The following is a 12,925-nucleotide window of genomic DNA, read 5'->3' as shown; positions in this document are numbered from 1 at the left end:
GTAAAACATTTCACTACAACTCAGCTGACTGAGAAATGCAGACTTGCTCTCTGCTACATTTGACTTGCATGCTTAATTTAAAGGTTTTTTTTAAAATGAACCTTGGTTTCTAAAGTGATGAGCCAAGATGAAACCTACAATTATTACAGCTGCAAGAGAAGACTTGTAACTGAATGACCTGCCCCTGTATCAAATGTGTGTTGCCTTGCTCTGTCTAAAGCCAGATACCGTGGGTGGAGGAGGGATAAGTCTGACTCACTGGTTAAAGATTTGTCCAGTTGGCTCTTGCAGCTGCAGGAGCAGAATAGATGGCTCTTTGTTGCAGCCTTCTGCTTTGTTGGTGTGTGCATAGGTGGTGCTGATGACAAATCAGTCGGGTGTAGGAGGCACAGTGCAGGATTGCAAAACAGCTCTTGCTGTGCTCTAATCTCAGCTCTGCCACCTCCTTGCAAGTCACTTTGCTTGTCTGTCTCCTTGTCTGTGAATGGCAGTGTTGGGGGTGCTGCAAAAACAACCGTCAGTATAATACAAGGAGAGGAAGGTACTGTACATCCTTGTCTGTCTTGTTGCCAATTTCCTGTCCTTTCTAATTTCAGGATGGCAAAGTGAATGGTGTGACAGATTCAACAAGAATTTTGGGGTACACCTTCCTTCACCCAAGTGTTGTGCCGCGTCCTCATGTCCAGTCCATCACCTTAACTCCACAAGATGAGTTCTTCATTCTGGGGAGCAAGGGGCTGTGGGACAGCCTCTCGATGGATGAAGCAGTTGAGGCCGTCAGAAACGTGCCTGATGCACTGGCGGCCGCCAAGAAGCTTTGCACTTTGGCACAGAGTTACGGCTGCAACGACAGCATCAGCGCTGTCGTGGTTCAGCTCAACGTGACGGAGGACAGCTTCTGCTGCTGTGAGCTCAATGGGGTCCCACCCCCCAGCCCAGGCATCTTCCCCCAGTCTGTCAACGTGGTCATCAAGGACAGGCCCACAGACGCGCTCGGGATGCCGTCTTCGAGCAGCGGCATGGCTTCGGAAATCAGCAGCGAGATCTCCACCTCGGAAATGAGCAGCGAGGTGGGGTCCACAGCCTCGGACGAGCCTCCCCAGGTGGCCATGAACGAGAACAGCCCGGCGTACCCGGGGGAGCAGCGCTGCATGCTGCACCCCGTCTGCCTGTCCAACTCCTTCCAGCGGCAGCTCTCCAGCGCCACCTTCTCCAGCGCCTTCTCCGACAACGGCCTTGACAGCGACGATGAGGAGCCCATCGAGGGCGTGTTCACCAACGGCAGCCGCGTGGAGGTGGAGGTGGACATCCACTGCAGCCGAGCGAAGGAGAAGCAGCTTCTCCAAGTGCCAGTGGAAGCCAGTGACGAAGGTATCGTCATCAGTGCCAATGAAGATGAACCTAGCCTTCCCAGGAAAGCTGAATATTCTGCCATGGGCACAATAGGGCGCCGGCGAGGCAACGGCTCTGTGGCACCACACGAGAGGAGCCATAACTTAATTGAAGTTGCAACGGATGCGCCACTCAGAAAAACCGGGGGCTACTTTGCTGCTCCAGCACAACCCGATCCTGATGACCAGTTCATCATCCCGCCAGAGCTTGAAGAAGAAGTCAAGGAGATTATGAAGCAACACCAGGAACAGCAACAGCAGCAGCAGCAGCAGAGGCAATATCCGATGGACCACCTGGCAGACTATTACGACACACCACTATGACCCACTCTATTTACTGCTCAGAAATAAACTAACAAATAAGGAGACTTGACTGTGAGACCCAGCGGGCTTGCATTACAGCAGGGGTTTTCCTTATCCTTTTCCTTTATATACTTCCTTTTCATTATCCTGCCACTACAGATAACTGCAGCTTTTCAGTTTGTTAGGGTTAATATTCATTGACTTTCTTCTAGAGACGCTTGACTGGTAAAGTTTAAAATAGTTAACCCTCCCTTAACATATCAAGTGTAAAAACAGGAAAACAAAACAAAATAAAAAAATAAAAAAAAAATAAAAAAAATAAAAAGGTTTAATATATTGCTGAGAAACAGATGATGATGTAATATTTTTTAAAATGGCTTGTTTGTTTTGTTCGAAAAGCAGGGCAGTAGCCAGTGCTAAATGATTTAAGTAATATTGTAATACTGTATTTCTTTGAGAGAAAAGGCTTTTTTTGGTCTTGAAAATGATAGACAATTGTAGAATATGGAGACTAACTCCTAGGAGTTGCTTTACTCTTTCAGGTGACTTAAGTCACTGAGATTCACTAATTTTCTCTGAGAGAACAGTTGATTGGGAAATTCCTGTAAATAGCTCAGTGTTGTATAGTGATGCTTACATGTTTTGTAGCCTTGGCATTAAGGACACAACCTGAAAAACTGACCTTTTTTCATAAGTGACTCTTTGGGCCATGGTCATTAAGCGTAATGGACTGTGTGGCTGTGTACAAGTTAGCTAGAGCCCAGGTGGTGTAGACTGTTCAAAGAAACCCACTTTTTCCTCCGGTCTCTTTCTTTCCTTACTTTTACAGACACGTTTTGTTTGTGTTCCTTACTGCTGCCACAACCAGCATGATTGTATAGAGCTCATTTGCTGTAGAACATTTACATACCAAGAGTTATATTAAAGCCGAATGCACAAATGAACATGTCATAATTTTTGTTATAATAAATATGAAATTTACACCTGATGTCTGCTTTTATGTCTGACAAGCTGAGCAGCAGCTCTCAAACAGCAACTTGCTGTGGTTCCTCAGCATGCTGCACAGTTAAACGAAGAAATGTTGAAACTTTTGTCAGCTCGATCACATTTTTACACTAACTGCAGAAGCTCACTTGTACTTTCAGAATTCAAAGGTTGTACGAAGTGGCCTTTAAAAGATACAAACCAACTCTCTGAGGAATTGACCTCTTCCTTTTTCTTTCTCGGTACTAATTCAGCACTATTGATTTGCCCTTTGCCACAATATTGACAATGCCTGAAGACTGAAGAGGAGTGGTGTGCTCTGGCTCTGTCCCACTGGGATTGAGTGACTGAAGATAGAAATGATGAAGGGATAACAAAAGGTAGAAGGAAAGCATTGGATACTGAAAGAAGAGAGAAAATATGAGGAGAAGGCAGAAAAGTGAATTTTAAACTACCTATGTAAATTTGCTCCAATGTGCTGCATGAACATGAGTTTGATGGCAATCAGACTTTGGTAGCAAAGGGGCATCTTTTTTGTAATTCCTGTGAGAAAGGAGCAATGTCCTCTTTCAGTATTGCCCCCAGCCAACTGCTCCATTTTACTTCTCACTCTTTAAAAGCTGAATTAGTGTGCAGTCATGACAGTGTCTTGTTTCTTGGCATTTGGTCTGTATTTGGGAAGAGGACTGTGGTGACAGGCTGTTGTCCTTATTCTGTTCTAGGGTGAAAAGGCCAAGTTAGAACAGGATTGCTGTTAACAGAAGATTTTTAGTTACTTTTCCTTAATAACAATAACAATGGAGGAGCAAATATTAAAATATCTGGTTTGATAAATGTTTATAGCACTGTCTACTGTAGATCTAGAAGATTGTATTTCATTGTAATTTGAGCTTCAAAATATCTCTTTCTTAAAAAAAACTCATTAAATAATGTATTTAAACAAAAAAGGTTTATGGTTTATTGGTCAGTAATTCTTAGATGTTCTTTGGTAAACAGTTTGTCTGTTTCAGATTTTGCTGAATTCATTCATTGTCCTTGGAAAACGTTCTCTTTTTTTTCCCTTCTGCTCCGATGCTGCTTGAGGCTGAAGGTGATAACTAGCAAGGACATTACCTTTATTTTCTTGCTGCTGGTGGAGGAGTAATCTTGCTGCTCCTGTCTGGTCTCTGTGCTAAGGTGTCTCTGCTGTGCCGTACACGGAGTACCCCAGAGAAAGGAGCAGGGGGCAGAATAGGGGTGGAAGGGGAACCTTCATGTGAGCTAAACTGTGGCTCAGTGCTGACAACTGCTACTCCTCTCATGTGAGTAGGAGGATATGCACATAGGCTCTGTAAAGACTTTCTCTTTCCTCGATTTGAAGGACAGGCTCCCAAGAACTTGCCAGCCCCTGTGGCATTCACTGCTTACAGGCAACACAGTGGTTTCCCTCCTTATGCCCTTACTTTGAAGCGTATATGGTCAAAACTGACAGCCCACTGAAGGCTGCCCCTTTCAGCCTGGTGCTTTCTGTAAAGTTAGCAGCAGCATCCTGGAGTCAGGGCTTCTGTGGCAGCAGGGTGACAGGATTTTGGTGGAGGAACTGTACTTTTGGGTTTTTGCTCTGCCTTGAAAAAGATGGCTGTGATAGTAGTCTGTCTTAGAAATTCATAATGTGAAGGACTGATGCATTCATAGGGGCGACTTCATACCTCTGCTGGGCTTTGTGTACGTGTTGGCCTAGATTGGTAGGCTGGATGGCTTGCTGCATGTTTGTAAATAGCATTTATTTTTAAACAAGGGCAAAAGGTATTTTGTCCTGGCTTTAAACTGGGACTTGGGAAACAAGATACAGTGTCTGCAACTCATAGTTTTTCTGGATATTGCCATCCTCTCACAAAAGGGGGTTAGTGTGTTCTTACCTCATGAGGTCTGATTGCATCTCACTGATTGCATCTACATGTGCTAATAGTGCACATAATTTTTGGATTATGTTCACAGTGTATTTTGCACAGTTTTGACCTACTGGGAACTCTGACTCAAAGAGATGTGGATTTTATTTGCAGAACTTGACAGCTGTAGCAGGGACAATGGTTGGGAGTTAAAAAGAAGGCTTTCCACCATGGAAAATGTAGAACCCCATTGCCTTTATGATCAAACCTTGCGTGTCCTTTGAAACTTGCTGATAGTTGCATCTGAGACAAGCAGAAATGCATGAAAAGGAGGAGGTAGATGGCTGATGACAGAGAAATGAACATCATTTACATTATTTCCTGGAAGGTAATTTTAAACAGAAGGTTGTGGTACTATTGAGAAGTAATGGAGTAGCTTCTGCTTGTAAACGTGAGCCTTTTGTTAAAAGCCATAAAAGCTTTTTTCTTGCTTTCTGCTCACAGTGCTCTACAGTAATGCCAGAATAGCCTGTTGGCATCTTGCCTGTGCATTCATGCATGGCACCACCATCTCCGTGATGGCGACCAGTGCCATGGTGGCATCACCTTCCTCTGCCTTACTGGCCTTGGAGTATGCCACTGCACCCATGTGGGTTGTCTCCCTCACAGCCACAGAATGTGCTGCTACTGTAGTGCCCTGTAAGTCTTGCTTCAAGTAATCTCTTCATAGCAAGCTCGGCTTCATCACCAGCCCTCGTGTTTAAAACTCATACACGTAATTTTCCAGCAAATGGCACGGGTTATTTTTCAAGCGTAACTTTGCTACTTTGGAAGCATGTCTGTGTGGGGCTGGGTGTTAATGGAATGTCACATTTTGTTCTGAAGATAATTTCTGCATCTGCACTAGTCATGGATGGTGCCTCTTGGGTGCAGCCTTGCAGGTCTGGACTTGCAAATGTGTGCTTGAGTGGGTTGCTTGGGATAACCCTGTGAAGGGTGTGCTGGTCTGAGGGGCAGGAGGGCTTGAAATCAATTCAAGCAGAGCAGTAGGATTCAAAGGAGTGAAAAGAACAGTAACTTCAGCCTGATCTGCCTGATTTCCCTGGACACTGCCAGCCCTTACTGGAGAGATGCGCTTTTTCTAAGAGGAGAAGGCGCTCAAGCCAAACAGTTCTCAGCCGTGCTGGGTCAGGTCCCTCAGAGCTTTGGCTGCAGCGGGGAGCGATATGGCCAGAAAGTGGTAAAAATACCTTTTGGGCTCAGCTGGAACCGGGACAGTCTTGGCGTCTGTTAAATGACTGTTTACTTTTCTCTGTTAACCTGCTTTACTGCCCTGCTTTGTTAGTTCGATTGACTTGTTTGGGGCTAATGTCTGCTAGTGTTGCGGTAATTGCTTTGTCTTATAGATTTGTTACCTTCGTGCTTGCACTGAGGGTTTCATGGGGTGCTGCATGAACCAATCTGTTTTCTCTTGGTTGCTTGCATTTTGCTGTGCCTTACACTGATGCTGTAAGTGTTCAAATGCCCTGCCTAAAAAGACTGCTGCTTCTGTGGAAAGCTGAAAGTTAAAATTTTTTTGCTGCCTGAGAGCAAGTAACTGTTGCAGCCATTTTAATCAAAAGGTGGGGATGGAAAACCCCCAAGTATTAGGTAGATTAACCTCAGCCCCAGGGCAGAATCAGTATACCATTTATCTAGGACATCAGTGTGGAAAGAGTTCCTTGTTTGCTCTAAATCCCTGGTTTAAATGACTGGTCCCTGTTTTTATCCAGACCATTTTATTAGTATTTCCATTCCTGTTGAGGTCAACAGTTCATCCTTTAGATCATCCTTTCTCGGGCTGACAAGTTTGGATTCACCTGCGGTTGACTTGGATACCTCGTCCTACCTTTTATCTCATGCCATGAGCTAAGCTTGCCCTCTAGGCTGAGACTGAGGCAGGATCTGAACGAGGCAGACGCTATCTCATCTTTTTCCATGTTTTTTTAATATTGTAAGCTAAAGGGAGACACTTAAACTGCAAGAGCTCATCAGAAGCATGACGGCATGAGGAAGCTGTTGTATAATAACTGCAGTGTGACAGAGACCTGGGACAGGCAGGACTGGTCTGCTCCCAGGAGCAGGTGATCTGCTGAGACTTTCTGCTGCAGGAGAGTCAGGGTGCCTGATTTACATTCAGAATGTGGATTCCTGCATGTCATACTTTGGGGGAGAGGATGAAGTATGCAGTCCCAAGGCTGGGAAGTAGTTCCTGCTAGTGGATGAAGTTCAGCTGGCTCTTCTTGCCCTGTTGCCCATTAGAGTCTCAATTCCAATGTCCTGTGCTCATCACAGCTTCTGGTGGTTTTGTTTGAGCTTGTTCTAATATGTCTCTCACTAAAACTTAAGGAGACAGCAAAAGGATCATTCACCAATGGTTTTGTAGAATTGTCTATGGAGGTTTGTGTTTAGGGCATGTAGGTAACTTAGGGGTGTCCCAGGGGCCATCAGTGGGCAGGGATGGGGCTCTGGAGGCTTTTAGGAGCTCCCAGTGCCAGCAGCCCTGTGGTGAGAGCCTGGGCACCAGACACAATGCTCTGAGCACAGCAGGCTCTTCTCCCCTCGTCAGATTCAGCACAGCTGCACCAAGAGAAATAAATGTGTTTTAACCATAAAGTTGTCAGTATTGACTTGTGGAACAGATGGGATTGTTTTGCTAATTAAATATATGCTGTTGAATGCTTTAAAGGAAATTGGGATGCAGAACTATGAAGAGAGACTGGTGTAGCAGGAGTCTGTGACTTGTAAGATGCTTTATTATTTTAATCCCTCTTAAGGAGACACCAGCATTTTGTGGGAAAAAAATCTTGCAGTAGGTGCACTTGCAGTCAGTATTTGGTCCTGCAATTACAGAATATATATATAGTGACATATAGAGCACAGAATAGTGCATAGAATATATAGTGAAGTACTCTGCTCAAATGTATTTAAAATTGGGTGGCAAGGAAGAGCAAAAATTGCTGTGTCTTTTTAAAGTGGCCAAAGGTATCCTCCTGAAAACAGCAAATCTCCTGAAAGCAAGCCTAGCAAGGCACCTATGGTAGTTTCATTTAACAAGGGGTAAAGAGATTTTTCTGTTGGGCAAAATTTGGCCACGAATTTTCAGAATTTGTTGTTTTGCTGTTCAGAATCAGCTCAAGTATCAGCAGGGTCATTCCCTGGCATTTTTTGAGTGCTTTGGAGATAAGAACATGGGAAAAGATGTCCCTAGACCATCCTGCACGATCAGAAATGGGGATGTGTAGGAAGGGGGATCCATAGCAAGCGACATTTCCCACTCCCAGGGGTCTGTGGCTTGCACTTGTTTGAACCAGGAACAATGTCCTTGTGAAGATGATCAGAGATAGCTTTCAGGCCTCCTGTTTTTTTTTTTTTCTGATGAGGAACTGAGCATTTCTATGTGGGGTGAGGAAAGGCGTAGTCCTGCTGTGCGTATTGATTGAGAGCTGCAAGGGCTCCCCCTCGTGTTACCTCGGGACAGGACCAGCATTGCTGCATCTTCCTCCTTGGCTGCTACCAGCTGCACCGGCTGCATCCCGCACCCTTGTGCTCCCGCCCCATCGTGCGAGCCATGCAAGAGCACCAGAGGCCCGGGAAAACCTTTCTTCAGATGAGCGAGGAAGGCAGGAAGGCAGCAACACTGACACAGTGGGAGTCTGCTTTGCACAGGCTGAGGGTTCTCAGAAGCCTCCTCCTGGGTGTTTCAAGTATTTGCTCTGAGTCCGAACAAAGGCTGAAGGAGCCAGGGAAGCCACACCTGCTACTGCTCAGGAGAGCACCTGCAGTGCTGCCAGGTAAAACAGGGTCTTAGCAAGATCTCACGTAGTCTTAGCAAACTATGTGCAATGAGATCTTGATCCAAGCATGTTTTTCTTATTTGGACCAATAAACTGCCAAATCATCACTGTCAGAGCTCATTCACAACAGTCTAAAAATCTGAATTCCCTTCAAGTTGCACAAGTGCTGAAGTATGTCCAGAGAAGGGCAGTGGAGCAGCTGAAGGTCTGGAGCACAAGTCTGATGGGGAGCAGTTGAGAGTTGCTTTGTTTTGGTTGTTTAGGAGAAAAGGAGGCTTGGGAGATGTTATCTCTCTTTACAACTGCATAAAAGGAGGGTGTAGCTAGGTGGGGATTGGCCTCTCCTCCTGAGTAACAAAATGAGAGGTAATGGCCTTAGGTTGGACCAAGGCAGGTTTAGAAAAATTTCTTCACGGTAAGGGTGTTCAGGCACTGAAACAGGCTGCCCAGGGAACTGGTGGCATCACTATCCCTGGAAGTGTTCAAAGGATGTGCTGTGGGCACTTGAGGATATGGTTTAGAGAGGAACACAGCAGTGCTGGGTTAACAGCTGGACTTGATGCTCTTAGAAGTCTTTTCCAACCTTAATAACTATGTGATACGGCCATCTTGTTGGGGAATTATTTTTGCCCTCTGAAGCACCCTGTTTGCACCTGTGTGCATCTGTCTCATGAGCCTTTCTACATACTTCTGAAAAACTAATTACCTGTAAGACACATGCAGGCATTTCCCAGACTTGAGCCCTTCAGCACGGCCTGAGAGTTTTGGGGAGCCCAGTAGTAGGTGCAGGTCTGTGTGCAAAAGGCATCCCTGGAAATCAATAGACCGTTTGTAGTAATGAAGGGCATCCTGTGACTTGCCCATTTTGCACTGTCACACGCTCAAACCAATTACATCAAATGCCTTGACAACTGGTGGACCTTGCGAGGGGTCTCATGTTTTATTTATGACGGGTGATGCTAAGCATCTGTGACAGTTTTTATGCTGTGCTGGCATTAAGCTGCTGCAATACACTGAGCACCACCGTTTCTGGGAGATGGATGATTTGAAGAAGAGTAATGACGAATGTCACAGCTGTCATAAACAATGCACTCATGGTGCCCTTCAATAACTCACCTGAGTCTTGAAAAAGAAAAGGAGAGTCCAAGTTCGGCAAATGTGATTGAGGGATCTGAGTTACTGAAGGTCTGATTTGTATCTGTAGCTTTGCTTAACTCGATGGTGAATGTAAGTTGTGGTGGAAAACTACCAGAACAGTAACTTTAATGAAGGCAAGTTGGGAGTAAAATACATGGATTATGAAAGGAAAATTCCATTCAAACTGTTCTTTAGTGCTCTAATCCCTGTATGTATTCTCATCAATTTAAAGCAGTTTCCTATGTAAACTGAGATCCTGACTTTTCTTAACACTAAGCCTTGAATTCAGTTTCTGCGGTTGCACAACTGGTTTGTGTCCCTAGTTGTTTCTGCACATTGGAAACACTCAAACTCTTCTCTGGAGGACTCACAGAGAAAGCTTAAATTGGGATAAAATGTATTATAGTCTGGGAATGTTTTCTTTTAATTTTCTTTTGTCATTAACAAAATAGGAGAGCTTCTTGTTTCTACTTACCTGAAAATTTCCTTTCTGTGGATGGGTACAAAGGTCCTTCCCCCTTACAGCTGCTCTGCAGCAGGATGGCAATGCCCTAATACATGCAGATCTTCCAGAAGCACCAGATTTCAGTTACAGACAGATGAATTATTTGGGAAATGTTAAAAGTTATGTTAAGCTTATTTGGAAGAGTAAACATCCTCTCTCCTCTTTGTTCTCCATCCCCCTAATTTTGCCTTTTACATTGAAACAAGAGACCTGTGTCCTTGGATGTTGATCTGCTCTCTTTTGGACAAGATTTACCCCAGACTGAACTATTTTATCAATTTGTTTGAATAAAAAGAAAAAATATCTAGGGAAAATGGGTGCTCAAAGGTGCCTACCCCAGCATGAGGAAATTTTCATGGCAGTTTACTCAAGTGTTGGGATGCACGATCAGGAGGGAGGATTCCCTTCCCTCCTTCTTCCACTCTACTTTCTTTCTTTTCTTCTATCTTTCTCAGCCAAAATATCTTATGCCCTTTGTTTCCTCCTCAAGATAAGGGTATGGAGACATATTTTTTTTTAAAGACAGATTGTTTTTCTCTGAGAATCTTCTGTGGGGAGAGGATCCCTCTGTGGGTAGCTAATGCTGGGGGGCTCAGCTGGAGGCTTTTCTCACTGGCTGACTAAAGCTGTTTGCTCACACACTGAAGCAGACTGGTGCAAATTGATGGCTTAAATCCAAAGGGGCTGGCCAGGAGTCTCACAGGTAACTGAGATGAATGAGCTACTCAGCCCAGCTCCTTTTACTAGTGACCTGTCATGTGCAGTGGGGCTTTCTTTTCTCCTGTCAGGCAGCTCCAGTTCACCCTGCAACCTGCATCCATTTCCTCACATCTCCAGGGACGGTGGCCATTTTAATCTTCTTTGTGAAGGTTCAGAAAAGGCTTGGTGTGCCAGAAGGCTTCTTGCTGTACCTAAGGCTTTGAGGTTGAGAGATGATGTGCTGTTTACCCACAGGACAGCCTCTTGGAGAAGGGCAGGTTGGCCTTTGCTATCCCTGTTTCCTTCACAGCAGGTGAGGAGCTGTGGTGGTCACAGAGGGCAAGCTGGATACACCCTGAGGATCCCCCTACCAAAGAGCGACTGAGGGTGATGTCTGGATGCAGTCCTTTGGCTTCAGGTGAATTAGGCTGTCAGGGACTGTGTGAGAGAAACAGCTGAGCTTGTTTTCAGTGCTGACCTTGAAGGCTGCACACAGGCAATGCACACACATGTATGCACAGGGCAACCAGCAGAGAAAGGCTGAAAGAAATGCTAATGCTGACAGAAGCCATTTGCCCTGCCTTTGCTTACTGGCCCAAATGTGGATTATTGTCCCATACTAACTGGCAGTCACTGCTCAGAGGTAATGGTCAGGCACAGCCACCTCCAGCAGAAAGTGGGAAGGCTAATCTGCCCTGGAAAAAGGACCACCTGCCATTCAATGGCAGCTGGGGATGATAGCCTGTTGCAGCGTTAGTCACACATGTCTGCCAGGAAATCTCTGCTCTTGTATTACAATTTCCTAGCTCACACAGTCAAGACTTCCATGTCTTCTAGAGGACATCAAGCATGGTGTTGTTACAGCTGGAAAGCAGGGGTGGTTTGGATTGTTCTGATAGTATTTGGCTTGTCCTTCGCCCCAACAGGTAGGAAAGCTGATTCTTTTCCTGACAGTCCTGTGAGAAGTATTTCTGGGATTTTCCCCTCCCGTCTGTGAAGTGAGTGGGGAAAACAACACTGTTCATTACTTTTTCACAATTACTCCCTAATCTTCATGGTGTCAGGGAAGGAAACAAATTCAAGGCACAAAACTTGCAAGAAACTGTCAATCTCTGGGCTGTGGCTTTCTTTGGGGTCCCTCTGCTTGCAGGACCTTGGCATGTTTGTTGATTGACATCAAGATGACAGCTGGAATGCTTGAGGGAAGGGATGCCATCCACAGCCACCTGTCAGGGTCTCCAGGCCTAAGGAGTGGGCTCATGTGAACCTCATGAAGTTCAAACAAGGCCAAGTGCAAGGTCCTGCACGTGGGTTGGGACAATCAGCAGTATCAGTACAGACTGGATGGTGAAGGGATCAAGAGCAGCCCTGTGGAGAATGATGGGGGGATAAAAAATGGTGCCTAAAAAAATTGATTTCAACTGGAAGTGTGTTCTTGCAGCCCAGAAAGCAAATCATATCCTGGGCTGCATCAAAAGCAGCATGGCCAGGAGGGTGAAGGGAGGGGGGATTCTCCCCCTCTGCTCAGACCCCACCCAAAGTGCTGCATCCAGCTCCAGGGTCCCCAGCACAGAAGGGACATTGACCTGTTGGGGTGAGTCCATAGGAGGGTCAGAACAATGGTCAGAAGCCTGGCTATGAAAACATACTGAGAGCTGGGGTTGTTGAGCCTGAAGAAAAGGCTCTGGGAAGACCCTTTTGTTTTCCAATGTATACAAGAGGGCTGATAAATGTGGAGAGAGACTTTTTACTAGAGCCTGTAGTGACAGGACAAGGAGGGAACCATTTTAAATTAAAAGAAAGTAGAATTAATTTTGTTATATGGAATAAACTTGAGGCTGTATAAGTTAGAAATATGTGGGGATGATGAGTGCAGGGAAGCCACTGGGTGAGGAGCTGAGAGAATGTGACTGGGACTGACCTGTATTCAGCACCTACTTTTTGACTCTCCACATAAAACACATAAAATTGCTCCAGCTAACAGGAAAGGTACCCAAAATGGATGGACTTTGAGGGATCCAGGTGTCCAAAGGAGGAACACTACAGCAGCAGTCCACAGTGAAGCTCTGTGCACCGTTTTCTAAAGACTGAATTACCTTGCAGCAAATGAGGCCTTTACCACAGACACAAGGCAAAAAGAGACAAGCAAAAAAAAAAATAAAAAATCCATGCTCCCAAGAAGACTGTTGCTTTTACACAGTG

The 12,925-nt window shown here is 45.3% G+C and overlaps 1 protein-coding gene across 1 annotated transcript in view; it reads left to right on the top strand.

The window, feature by feature from the left end:
* Positions 1-2,682, top strand: part of PHLPP1 (PH domain and leucine rich repeat protein phosphatase 1) — a 137,598-nt gene extending 134,916 nt beyond the window's left edge. Inside the window, exon 17 of the mRNA XM_058830383.1 lies at positions 597-2,682. Coding sequence (XP_058686366.1) covers positions 597-1,715 — 1,119 coding nt within the window. The 3' untranslated portion in view covers positions 1,716-2,682. The remainder of the gene's footprint in view (positions 1-596) is intronic.
* The last annotated feature ends 10,243 nt before the right edge of the window (positions 2,683-12,925 follow it).

This window comes from Poecile atricapillus, chromosome 2, assembly GCF_030490865.1.
Source record: "Poecile atricapillus isolate bPoeAtr1 chromosome 2, bPoeAtr1.hap1, whole genome shotgun sequence".
Lineage (NCBI taxonomy): Eukaryota > Metazoa > Chordata > Aves > Passeriformes > Paridae > Poecile > Poecile atricapillus.
The sequence above is the reverse complement of the archived record's forward strand: the minus strand, read 5'-3'. Positions and strand labels throughout refer to the sequence as shown.